This window comes from Lepisosteus platostomus, chromosome 14, assembly GCF_059453375.1.
Source record: "Lepisosteus platostomus isolate fLepPlt1 chromosome 14, fLepPlt1.hap1, whole genome shotgun sequence".
NCBI classification, from domain to species: Eukaryota; Metazoa; Chordata; class Actinopteri; order Semionotiformes; family Lepisosteidae; genus Lepisosteus; species Lepisosteus platostomus.
In genome coordinates this window covers 37,986,083-38,001,422 of record NC_142624.1, presented here as the reverse complement: position 1 = coordinate 38,001,422, position 15,340 = coordinate 37,986,083, and the positions used below count along the sequence as shown (strand labels likewise).

At 39.1% G+C, this 15,340-nt stretch overlaps 1 protein-coding gene across 2 annotated transcripts in view; it reads left to right on the top strand.

Annotated features, from left to right (window-relative positions):
* gli2a (GLI family zinc finger 2a) overlaps positions 1 to 15,340 on the top strand; it is a 104,330-nt gene that overhangs the window by 21,667 nt on the left and 67,323 nt on the right. For both annotated transcript variants that reach the window (XM_088606181.1, XM_088606182.1), the window contains exon 2: positions 1,182 to 1,329. In XM_088606181.1, the coding sequence (XP_088462307.1) occupies positions 1,215 to 1,329 (115 nt within the window). In that variant the 5' untranslated portion in view covers positions 1,182 to 1,214. The remainder of the gene's footprint in view (positions 1 to 1,181; positions 1,330 to 15,340) is intronic.

The window sequence follows — 15,340 nt, the reverse complement described above, 5'->3', positions numbered from 1 at the left end:
CCTTTGAAATGAAAAGTAAACGGAGCCTGCAATGCTGGGGTAACAGAAAAGGCCCTGGAATGGAGTTTTCTTTCAGGCAAAAACCACCACTTGTTTGCGCTGCACCAAGGATAATCTTGTAGGTTCCACAAAGTTAAACAGCCGACCTGCTGCCAAGTCGGCATCTATTTAGATGAGGATGCAAACATGTTAATAGACGGAGTGGAAGATCGGCAGGCAGGGTCTTGTTCTGTTAATTGCTTTGTGGCATTTTGCACATGCCTTCTTGTTTAATTAAATACCTGGTTGGATCTGGGTTCTCTCAGATATATCACATTAAAATTGATCAGAAACAGAGGATGTTGTTTCTCGGGTAATTTTGAATACTAAGGAGTGGGGAGCATAAAGTACTGTAGGAAGTTTCACTTAATGAAAAAATGTTATCTGTTATAAGTGTGCTGTTTTTGCCTGCAAGTTTTAGTTGTTTTTTTTTTGTCCAAAGTTATGTATAGTCTCTTTGTCTCTTTGGTCTCCTAGGGGGTATAATTGATGTTGTTCTAGTATAAGGTTTGGCAGTGTGACTTAAGGAACTGTTTCATTATCTGACTTTTAAAACTTGTACTTTTTGCGTCTCCGGGATCTGATGCAGTAATGTGAAAACCGTGCAGTTTGTGGATACAATGTCCTTACTTTTCTTTTTAAAACCAATTAAAAACTTTGCAACAATAATTTGCAACAGTATTTTTATATCTGCAGTGGGCAGTACAGGTGTTATTTTGGATTTGTACAAAATATTCCTTATTATTACCGAACTCTTCTTTACTCTGGAGTGCTTACCTTTACCATGCTGTTGGTCTGTTAACATGCAGTCAGTCCCACCATGTTCACATTGTTTTCATCACAACTGATGGTGACATTGGCAGCTCCCTCTACTGGCTCCAGTGAGCAGTTCCTCTTCTCCTCTCTCCTGTGTAACTAGTCCCAGGGACACCGGTGCTCCAAGGCCCTGTTTTCAAACTTGTTCTTTAGGCAGCATTTGAGTAAACCGATGAAAATTGCTTACTTTTAACAAACGCCGATGTCTCGCTTCCTTCTGAAGCTCATTTGCAATGCTGCAAACAAAACCTTAGAGCACTAGTTCCCACTGTTCGGCCAGCATGTGATTTATCTTCAACTTGGCTGTTTCCTTCTGTTTTGTGCAGGTCTCTCTCACTGCTGAGGTATCGTCATCCACGATGGAGACTTCAGCACCGACTACGGCAGAGAAGAAAGATGCCAAGGGAGCAAGCATAGAAGGAAATGGCTTCCCAGAGCTGAGCAAAAAGCCCTCTCCTTCAGCCATAGCAAGAGGTAAGGTACATCGGTGTCTTAGAACTAGGACTTCTTCCTTTCCGTTTTTAACATTCTTTCCCCACTTCATTATTTGTGAGGTGTACCAAGGCTCAGAGCAGCTGACCCTTTGCCTGAAGCATGAGTGTCAGTGTCATTCACAGGAGGGGTGTGCCTCACAGCCAGCCAGCGAAGACTGTAAAAGAAACGCCAGCTTGATATTTAATGACACAACCTAAATATCTGTAAAAAATACATCCAGATCAGGATGTTCATGCTTTATCTCAGGAGACACTGGCCTGACAGTTGTGCCTTTAAGCGGATGTAGCTTACACTGCAGAACTGATGAGGATTATTATTTATATTAGGTGATAAAGTGGAGCATTGTGCTTAGATTTGCAATTTTTTTTTCCAGTCGTGCACAGGCAGTGCCACCAAATTGTTCTGTTTGTTTGCAGTTTTTCAGCGAACTATGTTCACACCACCGTTCGCTTGCTCCAGAAATACCACCGTCCTCTGAACTACAGTACATAAAATGCAAGACTTCACAGTACCTGCCTTCTCCTGCTAATTGTACAGCTGCACTGGACTTGGTTGGGAAACCTCAGCTAAGAGTTCGGGGGGACTGTGGTGTGGAATGAATAAGTGTTTCAAACAAAAAGTTTGGAGCTGTAACATTTTTAGAGGTGTGTTTATTTTGATACCAATCAAAACTAATTGGCACTTGTCCAATAAGAGTATAAAGACAGATGTTTTATACATCTGTATATAGTTGTATCTGTTGTAGATGTTTAAGAGATGTCAGTGAGTGCATGATGAAAGAATTGTGTAATGAGATTTAAAGACCTTGTTCTTACCTCTAGAGTATAAAAAGTAATAAATTACTTAAAACAGCTAGTAGTGGAGTATGCTGTGGATGGGCACTGACACAGAGTCCTTACAAGATTGACAAAGATGCTGACTGAAGGATACCTTTGAAATGGTAATCTGACTTCTGATATCATGGCCTTTTATAGTTTAATGAAGAGCTTGGTGGCCTGCCATGATATAGTAATAGTCATTAATTGTTTATTAGAGCAGTGGGTGAAATGGGACATCTAGTACTCACACTTATTATACCCAGAAATGAATCTTTCAAAACTTTTTTTTTAACTGTTCAGTAAAATTCTGTTTTTGTTTGTACACGATCTTTTAATAAAGACAATTAATATGTATACATATTAGAACACTGAATTATTTGTCATACTTGGTGACAGATCAGAGAATCATGCAGGAAGGTCTAATTATTTTTCATTTGTGTACATGGAGGGGCATTAATTACTGCTTGCATGTCATTCTTTATCTGCATCTAATGATCACTGTTTACTTGCTTCAGGATTCCCAGCACCTCTGGATCTACATCAGTTGTAATTATACTGTATGTGTGTAGCTTTCGGACACAGTGCTCAGAAATTGGGATGCAGTGGTGCAATTGCCAAAAATTAAAAGTAATAACGAGCGGCTGTAAGCTTTGTTTTTTAAGTGCTGTTTTTTTATACAAATCTAAAGCTACATTTCCTTTTTTCTACAGAACTTGTGCTTGTCCAGTAAGAGTAAAAAAAAAAACAGAGAGAATGCATGTTTAAGAGATGTCAGTGAGTGCATGATGAAAGAATTGTATAATAGGATTTAAAGACCTTGTTCTTACCTCCAGAGTATAAAAAGTAATAAATTACTTAAAACAGCTAGTAGTGGAGTGGACTGTGGGTGAGTGACATGTAGTCCATATGAGATTGATAAAGATGCTGACTGAAGAATACCTTTGAAATGGTAATCTGACTTCTGATATCATGGACTTTTGTAGTTTAATGAAGAGCTTGGTGGCCTGCCATGATATAGTAATAGTCATTAATTGTTTATTAGAGCAGTGGGTGAAATGGGACATCTGTTACCCACACAGGCTACTTATTCCCAAACAATCTTGCAATTTTTCTGGGTGAAATATACTGAAGCGTGAATAAAATGCAACACGAATGGATTTAATCCAGTGCTATAAACATAGATTTTAAAAAGCATGACAGGAAACATGAACATAATTACAGATAAAAGAAAGACTGTAAGTTTTTAGCATGAAATGAGACTTAATATCAGAATGAAGGCATTCCAAGGCTGCTATGGGGAATAATCCAGTTGATCACTGATTGTGGCCGTGTTGAAGCACAGACCTGATCAGCCTCTGGACAGACGGCTGTGGGATGTTCTGCTACTCGTCCTGTGCAGCTGCAGACAGCTGGGGAACGTTGCCCAGTCATACTTGTCCCCTCTCAGCAGCGTTAGAGAGCTGGTCCCGGGTGTTCTTGGAAGTTATGCCTCTGCCAAATCATTTCTGTAGGGTCAGAAGCGCTGTTCCACTTCACCAATGATTTGCTGAGCAGTGAGGAAACTCTCAGTCTGCAGCAAACGGACTCTTGTGGTAAAGGAGTTTTCTCTGGTTGGTTTGGACAAAGCAACAGTCAGCATTCTGTCCACAGACAACCTTCCTAAAGGTCTGCCAAGAATAAAACAGCATTGAGCTGCGAATAAAATACTCTCCTCACGTTCTCCGCTGCCACTTCCACACAACATAAACATAAGAAGGTTTACAAGTGAGAGGAGGCAGTCCTGCTCATCCAGCTCGTCTGGTGGCTAGCAGCTGAGAGCTGTGAGGATCTCTTGAAGTAGCCAGGGTTTTCACTGCAACAGCATTTCTGGAAGCTTATCCCAGAGTCCCCAAGCCCTCTGGTATTCTCCGACCTGTACAAAACATTGATTTGTATCACTGAGCTCTTCATCCTCTGAGAATGTTAATGATATTTAGCGCCACCCATAGGGGAATCCTGGTCACAGCCCACCAGGGATTTGACCCACACTCGCACCTTTTGACATCTGGATGGTAGAGCCCAGCCTCTACCAGTTGAGCCACTCAGAAGGTCCCCGTTATGTTTCCTGGGATTTTCTCGTGTCGCAGCTCCGGCCGGCGTCCTGGAAAGCGTTGGGCACGTTGATTGGACAGATACGATGGTCCTGAGCTGGTGTGGTGACCCTTCTGCCTTCCAGGGCGTGACCCACTCTTCACGGCCATGGGTTTCATGGTTTCTCGTGTTGTAGCTGAACATCTCATTTCTGGGCAGCTGCTCTTGCAGTCAGGCTGCCTTCAGCCCTGAAGACCGTGTCTCGTACAGGGACACCGTGTCTTTACAGTAATGCGGTTTACACCTCTTCTTATTCACTCACTCCAGACAGTTCTAACTCAATTCAGAAAGAAAACATTGAGCACCTAGCATTTAAAGAGATCCCAAGACGTGAGCTCAGTACTTCGTCGTCCTAAGGAACAATGATACTCCAACCTATTTGTTCCTTGTTTAAGATATGATATGAATATATGAATGAAGATATGAATGAATGAATGCTTTGGATATAAAAAAAGTCTGTGAAGTAATGCTTTAATTTGTTCAATAGATTTGCAAAGGTAAATGATTCTATACTCACAAGTTAATATCTGAATCAATTGTATTGAAAATGTAAGTCAGTTTTTCATTCTAACTTATAATAATGGAGATTCTTGTTGTTCTTAATAAATACCATTTTATAGGACTCAAAAAGATATTGAATGATTATTGGTTGAAATAAAGAAGTAGTTGAATGGCATGAATTATATTATTTTTAGAAAGTTAGCTTTTGTTGTGCTTAATTCTTGGGAGATTGTTTTTGTCTCAAGATATGTCAAACCATTTTCACCTGCGGAGTGTTGCAGAATTTTTTAGGGTTGTTTATTTTGCATGTTATGTTCAAGGTAACAGTTTCTCATGGGGAAAGAGAGAACTGTGGTCCACTTAGAGAGCAGTGTGCGACAATGCATGTAATAAGTGGGAAAGTTAAATAGGACGTCCTACTTTTGAATCACATTGGAGTGGCATTAATCCTTTTTAATGATGACAGTTTCCACCCAAGTCTGCAATTTCTCATAATTATCTTACTCATGAATTTCAACTATAATTATCATTTTTAATAGACAACAGGCCCCGACATCCCTGTTTTCTTGTAAATAAAATGTACTTTAATTTGAAGTTCAGAAAAAAAAAACTTAGCCAGACTGAAGTCTTGGTTTGGTGAAATTAAGGTCCTAGCAATGTGTTCTGTAATAAGGAAATGTATGGAAGACTTCAGTGTGCTTGTTGTGCAGTGAGGCTGTGTTATGTGCATTGAGGTGTTACCGAAACATGGAATTTAAGGAAAAAAAGTTAAAATTCAGTAGGAATTATTTTTGTTGTCATCTGTTTTAAATTCTGTATATACTGTAGCAGTTCCTTTTCGCCCAAAAGAGACTTTAATGCCGAGAAAGAAAAGCAGCTGTGAAACATTGTTTTCTCATCCCAAAGCATGTGGAAGTAACATGTTAGCTGCCATTTAAAAAAAAGAATCCCAAAGAATGTAGGTAATCTGTGGGATTCTGCAATTGATTTACAGGAATCAGTAATATACATTCAGTGAGCTTTGCATGCTATTGTACTAATCAGAAAAAGAAAGATAAACATGTTTTAATCATATGTCTGAACATGCCAGGTGCCAAGGCTTTAAATTAGACTTTTGAACCTTCAGTGTCTGAGGAAAGAGCCCTTTATATCAGTTTCAAAACACTTAAATTTAAAAGGCTTTACTGAAAACTTTGTGCTAGTGTACTGCAGTATGATACATTTCTAGAGTGCCACTTCTTCATTGGAGTTTGACAGTCTTGCTTTAAAGTTTATGGAAGCACCTCTCCACATTCACGGCCTGCATTCCACTTCCTTATGGTTTTTACTGTCAAACTGGCAAAGGTTTTACGGTATGAAACTGTCTTTGATATAGATAGCATGGGAGTCTGTCTGTCAAGTACTCGGTGCTAAAGGCAAGCAGCCTGTTCTGTTTTTCATTACAGGGGATGTGTAGGAGACTTATGCAATTGCGTGTTGAGATGAAGGGGGTCACAGCAAACATCTGACCCAGGCCAGTTTCACACCGGCATGTGCAGCACACCTAGGGAAGAGATTAGAGCAGAGGGTAACTTCATGTGTTTGTTTGTTTTTTAATGGAGTTTTAAAATGTCAAAAATTCTCTTTTTTTTCTGGCAAATATGTGGAAAGAACATTCAATAAACTGTATTTTTGTTTCTAAAATGTATTTTGTAAAGTGCCTTCAAAAACAATTATGTCAATGCACTGTACTCCTTCTGTAGAAGTATATCCATATTCAGAAGTACTAAACTATAGCTGACTTAACCATATATTCCAAATATATTAACTTTATTTGGAAAGATACGTACAGTCTTTTTCTTTTAGCATAAGAATTCTTACAGATGAGAGGAGGCCATTCAGCCCATGTAGTATGCAGCTTACGTAGTTAAGCAGTTAATTCATGCTGGGATTATACAGCTGTTTCTTGACAGAAACCAGGCTATCGGCTTCAACAACATGGCTGGTCTGCTTGTTCCACTCTCCCACAGCCCTTTGAGTAAAGAAGTGCCTCCTGTTCTCATTTTTAAATGCACCTCCAAATAGTTTACTTGTGCCCTCTGGTTTGTGTGTCACGTCATTCTGAAGAAATCAGTATTATTGCCCTAGAGGAATTTGAATACTTGTATAAACTAATCAGAATAATCTTTTCAATTCAAGACTAAAAAAGATCAGTTCCTTTAGCCTGTCAGTGTAAGACATTTAAGCTCTGGAATGTTTCTGGTGGCTCTTCTCCGGACTGGTAACCAAACTCATACATACCTGTAGTATTCAGAATGAGGCCTTACAAGTGCATTATACAATTTTAACATAGCATCTCTCCATTTAAATGTTGTGCTTTCAACTACAGTATATATCATAACATTTTGTTTTTAATTGCTTTGCCAACTTACTGTGTGCGTTACTTTCTTGTTCAGAGTTTCGGCTAGCAGCTGGATGATAATTGTGAACCCTTCGGCTTGTTCACAGAACAGAACCTAATCATCACCATTTTAGCTCCTACTGGCTGATTGCAAAGCTGTGAAACACAATACTCTGGTAGGACAGGACATACAGTAAAAACCAGAAGGCATTTAATACGCACAGCAGTGAGTGTCGACTAATCAATATCATTTCAAGTGCAGCCTGTGTCATTTTGACAATTGATTATTTCTCTAGACAGAAAAAGAAGAAAAAAGACACCAACCAAGACCTTGCTGATGTTTATTGGAACATCACAATCTGGTTTTGTCTAACAGCATCTCCAGAAATGCACATGCACCACTTAATAACATCATCTTAATGGAAAGCGTCTGCCTGAAGATGTAGACAGTGTAATCAGTTCCTACAATAATGCGCATTATTATTCGGCTTAAGCCCGGAGATAGGTGAACATGTGGGATAGGCTGAAGGAAAATGACTGCCTGCTGAAGTGGCAAAGTCCTTGACCTCAGGAAATATGGCAGCAGGTCTAAGCTCTTCACAGCCATTGTTAATATACAGCCCTGTTAGAGTAGTTTATTGTCAGCATGTAGTTTACAATTGGCTCTGGAATTCTGTCACTTCAGTCATGCCCACCGCAGTGAAAACCAGCCTGCTCTATTAAGTCATTGCTATTTTACATTCCTGTCCACTGTTATTTATTTGCAACAATTTCCTCTCTATCAAAGGACACAGCTAATGCAGAGTTTTAATATGTTATTTACACATAAAAACAAGCTATTTACAGCTCTGTATTTGCAGAAAGGAGAATGAATGGGGTGCTGCTTCCTCCGATCTGTTATATCACAGTTTAACAATCTGGATTGCTAATAGAACCATTTATCATGGGGCAGTCATTTATTTTGTGTTAGCAGGCAGGGTCCTGTTCCCAATGGTCTATGGAAATGGAGTGCATATAATGAACTCAAGTAAGTCACTTTGTTTAAAAGTGAAAACAATGTTAGAGTCGATTAAAACGGGACCAGGTGCACGCTGTCTTCCTTTTATCTTTTACAGCTGTATGAAATCCCCCCTTTTATATATTCCGTCTTTTCCCATTGCTTTCCTTTTTTGAGGAGGGTGTGAACTGTGCCGCGGAACCGGGACCGTCTAGAACTCTTCCCTGTCGGATCGCACTGATGGGCTGCTAGCTATTTAAAGAGCAGCCAAACACACATGGACTCTCGTGGTGTTAATTAATTCAAATGGGAGCCTTTATTTCTTCTGACAGCGTGCATCTGTCTGACTGGACAGGGTGTAACTGAAAGCCTTGTGGTGGTGCACACCGATACATTTCACAGCGTAAAGGACTTACAAAAATGTTTTATTCAGCCTTTTGAAGACAAAATAAAAGGATTTGTGTTGAATGTCTGCCATTTCAGGCAATAGGGCCGTCGTGCATTTTTGTCTGAATTAAAACAATTCTGTCAACTGCAAAAGTACCTGGGAAGCAGAATATATTTTTATCTAAACTTCTCAATGTCCAGGCCTCTTGCAGAGGCAGCATCACAGCTGTGCAGGTAGCAATATTATCACTTATATTTCCCCTGTGGTTTTTAAATAGGTGATTTCCAGGAGATCAAGAAGGAAAAGGAACAGTAACATGTATACAGTATTTCTCTGTTTTTATTAGAATAAGTGGGGGAGTCTTCTTAAGTTAGATAAAGGGTTAATATTTTATTCTTCCCCTTCTTTCCCAGCAACTAAAATAGGCCAGTGGAGCTGTGTTAGTAATGATTTGATTAACTAGGTTTAGTGGCCCATCACATACATCTTGCTGAAAGTGAGTTTGTCATGCGGTGGTAGATTGATGTTGTGCAGTAAGCGCCGTTGCTTTCTAGAGACAAATTTCAGCTGAGTTTGGCGTTCTCTCCAGGGGGATGCAAGGTACTTAGCACCTCCCAGTCTGCCCCCAGGACAGAGTGAGAGACCTGAACAGGCTTTATGTTTTAGAGGAAGGGGAGAAAATGGAAAAGGGGATCTTTCACTGTCAGTCTCCTGCTTTCAAGGGTGCAAAGTGACCACACTTGTATAAAGAGGAATACTGTAGGATATTTCTATTGACAAGGCTGGAGCTCTCTGTGAAAACTGTGACTAGTAATCATTGGTGCATAACTGTATCTGTGCTGTAAAATGCTGACGTAACCAACAGTTTGGATTAAGTCGTATTATGAATAGAATTGAATGTGCTGAAAGATGCTTGTGGTCCGTGCACAAGCTTCCTCCTACAATGAACTGGCTGTGCTATGTGTGTTCCCAGTTACTCCACCAATAGCAGGACAGTCTGTTCCTTGCATCAGATTCGATGCCTGGACAATTACAGTGTGAGCAGATGGATGGAGAAGGGACAGTCTGTGTAAATAGATTTTTAAGAGGAGTGAGTTAGCGATAAGGACAGTTTCTTTATCACTCTGATGAAGTCCTCTCAGTGACAGAAAATAATTGATAGGGTTTTGATACACAGCTACACAGCTGCACACGAAAAGCACAGGGAGTGCTCTCGGGGTCAGACGGTGGCAGAGAAAAATGTTCCCAAAAAAGCTCTGCATCCACCATACACTGTACAAGGACTGGGACTAATCTTCCTGAGAACAGATTTTTTTTTCCTCAATGAGGCCTCTCTCCGCCAAGTTCTGCACGCTGTGGAGAATAAGGCTGTACTTCTCTCAAAGTCAATGACTCTGAGGGGGGTGGGGGGTATTTATAGTCCGATAAGCCATTAGGAAATATTAGGAAAACAATAACAAATACAAAAAGGCCCTCAGTCAAATGAGGGTTAGTAGAGCTGTAATGTTGGAAAAGTGATGCTTCCCTTTCAAACAAAGAAGATAAATTTAACAAGGTAGTGCAGTTCAGAAAATGTATAAATCCTTGTTGTAATTATTGTGCAATATATTATTACACTTTCCAGTAAATACCAGTAGCACAAAATAAGTGAACTGTTTTAGTAGCTGCTATTTTTTTAATATCTACTTTTCTGCTGTTTTGGTGTATTTACGTCTTTGTCAAAACAAATTGTGTAAAGGTTCCTTACTATGCAGCTATACACTTGTGTTGATTAAAAATATGTAGTGTCCATAAAGTTATTTTTGATATTGCTTAATTTGTGAAATTCTCCTTATTATTGGTATACATTTCTTTATTATTGGTATACATTAATTCTATAGACCACATCATTTTTTTCTTAGAAACAGCAAGACCAAGCATCAACCTTTTATTTGCTGCTGTACTCTTATACATACTGTATGCTACTTTGAAAAGTCTTAAACACTTTAATCCTGATAGGTATGCACATTGTAGTATATAAACTTGTTTTTAACTCTATGGATGTCTAGGGAGAAACACCTGACAATAAGTCAGTTGTATCTGAATTGTAAAAAGGATTAGGTACTACAACACTTCATACCAGCTATTCAAGAATAGTTTACTTTTAGGAACTGAGATCTGTTTTTTGAAGAATGAGATCAGTGTGGCTTAAAGATTGTTAAATGACGGGGTGGGTTTCTTCTCGCCTTAAGCAGGTTGTGGAAGCACCAGTCAAAGTTGTTGTAATAGTCAAAAAGAGTCAGTTGTTGATGTTTGCAACATCTCTATTTTTTAACACTTTTGCTCAAAAGTGTGTGTCTATATGCTGAAAGGCCGCAAATGCTATTAGTTTTTAATACTCATTTGTAGCAGTTTTTAATGCCACTCAGTGGATATATAATTATAAATATACATTAAAGAACACACGCGCACACAGAAGAGGGTGTGCTGGTCGTTTCACAGACGTGTCTTCCCTGTAGGTATTCATGGGGGAAATCATTAATTCTATAGACTATCAAATGTTTCATGTCAGTGTATCAATAAATGTCTGTACGAATGGATACTTGAGAACTGTGCTGATTACAGGAAGGCCTATTGACTGAGATGATCTTCCCATCATTAGTACTGCCACACTGTATCTGGAACTGGCTCCTGTCCTGTAACAGGGAGAGAGAGTGTTCCATCTTCCCCACATGGAAACACTCATGAAGCAAGAAATAATATGAGTAATAGGATTCATGCTTATATTAATTTATGCGGCTTTATAAACATTTAGGTTGACAGCTTTCCAAGATGCCCCTTTCTATTCATCTTGGATTTCACTGGCAAACATGACAAGGTTTTTAAGAGGGACGCACAGAAAAATCGGAGCAAAGTTTTCTTCTTAACTCTTTATTTTTAGGTGGCTGATTACAGCATAAAGTCAAACTGAAAGTCATTGAAGAGCACAGGCTTTAAGGGGAAGTGGCCTAGATACTGCCACTTAAAATGAGTCACCTGGGTTTTAATTTTTTGAAGTGAGTTTTTAAAAAAAGCAGGGTGTTGTTTTAAACATTTTAGTTATCGAGTGACAGTTTACAGAACTGGTGTATGTAAGGAGATAAGATGATTCTTTTTTTTAAATTAAAAAAGTTGCTTTATGCTAAATGAAGGAGTGTTAAGCCATTAAATGCTATAGCTGTGAAGTAAAATTAGATAAAAATGTTTACTTTTCATTATTTCCCCCAACAAAACGAGCACCTCTTTTCAGACAGAATAATTGTATTAAATTTGGATTAGGAACATTATATTCAATTGTCCTGTTGGGTATGGTGATGTGTAGTTTTCAAGCGCACATTGCAAAGTATAAAAAAATGCAGTGAGGACTTATTGTATCTCTCGTTCTTCTGGCAAACAAGTTGCATTTTGTTCATTCAAAATCAGTGAAACAGAAATGCCTTTGAATGTCCAGGACATGCACGATTCCAAAATGTGGATCGCATGACAATAAAATACAAGGAATGTTATCTTTTGCTGTTGGAACTTTCTGGTGAGACTTCAACGCTATGAGTAAGGAAATAATAAAGTAAGCTTTGGGCAATGTCTGAACCATAAATCTCTGAAAACCGGGGGCAATCGTATCTACAGGGCCCAAAAACAACATGTGACATCCTAACGATTTATGAGCACTGTGAGAAAAGCAGAATGCCTTACAAAGATGTTCTGGGACTGGCTAAATGGCTTCCTTCCATATTTTTTTCAACGAACAAAATCTCTTCCCATTGCGTCATGCTGCTCTGGCTCATTTTGGGCTTTGGAAGTTAACCTTGAATTCATTGATAGGCTGAAAGACAGCACTGTGGTGGTGTTCGTGTGGGCTGTTTCCTTGCTCACCCTTTACAGTTCCATATGACTCCAGGTTTGCTCAGTCTTAGGTTGCGGAATAAGAAAGACGGGAGTCTGGGATGTCTGAGTGCCAGGAATCACCATATGGGGCATTGGTTGTTAGTACAAGTTACAGTCTTTGACAATGTTAGTTTACAGTCTGATGTTTCAACAACCGGCCTTGTGAAGTTAAAAAAGAAATGAGAGTGGCATATCACAGTAAAAGAATATATGTACTTTTAAGAACTGTGTACCTCTATGTGTTACTTACTGTACACACAAATAGCGCTCATTGTGTCGTACCCATGTTTTTTAATGAGGTATAGAGGACATGTATTTTTTCCAAGATTATGAAAAAACGTAAAGTGTGTATCATTGTAAGATGTGATGCAATGGTCAATGTGATGCAGTTCATCCGTGACAAGACGTGCATGCCTGGAGTAATCAAAGCATTAAATTAGCTTCACGAAAATAGAAAGGACAATATACAGCCTGATGCACCATATTGAGCATGTCTTCCCAAGCACAATTAAAATTAACTGGCTGTGTCTTTTATTGTGTGCAAAAGAATGTAAACACGTTCTGCAGGTCTTTGATATAAACTGTGGCGAAGAAGGAAAAACGTTTTGCTCTGATTTACTTGCACTAATATTTAATTTTCTCGCTTGCTGTGATTGCTTAACATGTATAAAGTGAACCGGAATGCAGATTATGTCAGGATAGAACTTTCAGAGGCTCCCCTTCACTGCTGCTAGTGTGTGTCTTGGGTTTGAAGAACTTTATTATTTGCTAGAACTTGAAACATTAAAAAATGAGCAGTAAACATTAAAAGAAGTTTAGAGATTCTATTTTTCCTTGCAATCCAACTGCTGAATCTGGCAGAGTTAAGTATGTTGTGGCTTCGCTACATTCAGCAAGAAAATTGATTCCCATCGACTGCAAAAATCCCCTCAGGGACTTCATTTGCCAGTAATTACAGATCTAAGCTTGTATTAGTAATACAGTCTACCCTACAGTATTGTTTATCAGCAATTAACTTAATTATTGAGAACTGGAAACAACAGCTTTCCAAAGCTAGCCAATTACCATCACCTGTACCAAAACGCATTATGCTGAAAGCCATTTTCAATACTGGCAAATGATATAATCTTGATAAAATAACATACTTAAAAACGTAATAGCAAAAATTGGTTTTAATTATTACGTCTGCAATCAAACACAATGTAGCTGCTTTGAAAGCAGTGTGAAGCGGAGATCTTGAAAAGTTACAATGCTTCCCACAGACTTGACGTTACTGTGCAATTAGTGAGTTTTGTGGTGCTTGGTTTTAAAGTAGATGGAAGGGTGCTGACCCCAGCAGTCTTCACTGGAAACTCTCCAAGTCAGGGCCAGACGCTGGCTGAGAGAGCAAGCATCCAGCAGAATAAGCAAGAAATGTTTAAAGTTTAAAAACACGTGACCTAGAACAACAACTGAAAGTGTTTATCCACAAATATCCTATTGTTCTACAGTATGTGAGGTTTATAAAACTTATTTTTAGCCATATTCTTTCAATCTAAGATTTGTCTTCAGAGGTTAATCTAAGCAAAGGCAACAAACTAAAGACTGCTTGTAGCCTGTTAAACCCTGTACTGTACACCTCGTCCTTTAGTACTGTAATTAGCATTTTACTCTGCTAGTAAGTACAGTATAATTACTCATTTATTTCCAAATAGGCCCATATAATGTTTAGCAATGCTTCAAGAAACAAATGAGCGGCATTTAAAAACTAAACTTACGGCAAAGTTCAACCCTAGGATTTGACAAAAGGATTCACTGAAGGTAGAGGAGGGGAACAGAAAGTAAAATGGGGACTTAACTGCCAAACCATGCATATTCAATAAGACCCTTTCATAGACTCGCAAGTTGATTTTTTTATGCCAGGTTTTTTTTCTTTATGTGAGATGAGCACACCAAGAGAGTTTTGACAAAGGCCATTTAGTCTCGCATTCTTAGACATTAAAATTGTCTTAGGTAAGGTATTGCTTGGTAATTAATGGTAACACGTTCTTGGATTTATGAAGTACTTTTCATCCCAAATAATTCCAAAATGCATCAGGTGTGGAATTCATTGATCCAGGCACAACCTGGGTGACACGTGGTAGACATTGTGCGCTAGCATTCCCACGCAGCAGGTCAGGTGTAGGTGTGAGAAATTACTTCACCAGCTGAGTTAAGGGGGGACTTTATTTAGGCAAGATTTTGCAAGCCCAGAGCAGACTTTAGACAGTACACTGGGATTTACACATCTCCTGTGATGCACAGTGCCCATGAGTTCTTTAATAACTAAGCAGTCAGGGCTTTTGTCTTATGTCTCATTTAAAGGACAGCATTTCCTATGGTGCTGTTCCCTGACATGGGAGATTGGATTGCCGGTACGAACAGCGCTTATAGTAGTGATCTGTTTTTCTTTGGAGTTCTCCGATCCCAGCACTAACTGGACCCGGTCCTGCTTAGCATGAGCTTTGACAAGATCAGGCTAAATGGCAGTGTTTACATTGACCATTTGTTTTGTTTTTTCAGAGAAAAAAAACCCAAGCAAATAGCTTCTACATTATACAGTTAGTGATTTCAAGAAATCGAGTACTGGACAGCTGAGAGAACATGTTCGGTCTGTAACCGAACTTGTAAACCTGAAACAACAAGCCTGGTTGATCTGGGTGTACACACATTTGTCTTGTCAGCCATCATTAATGAGAAGGGTTCATTCCAGCAGGACTCTGGACAATGCAGTGACAGATTACTATAATAATACCACACCCACCTTAGTAGATCAACTAAGCACTGCCTCTCTTTCAGCTTAGTGCCTGTTCTCTCATTGTGGGCTAGGGCCTGATCTAAACACTCTTAAAGAG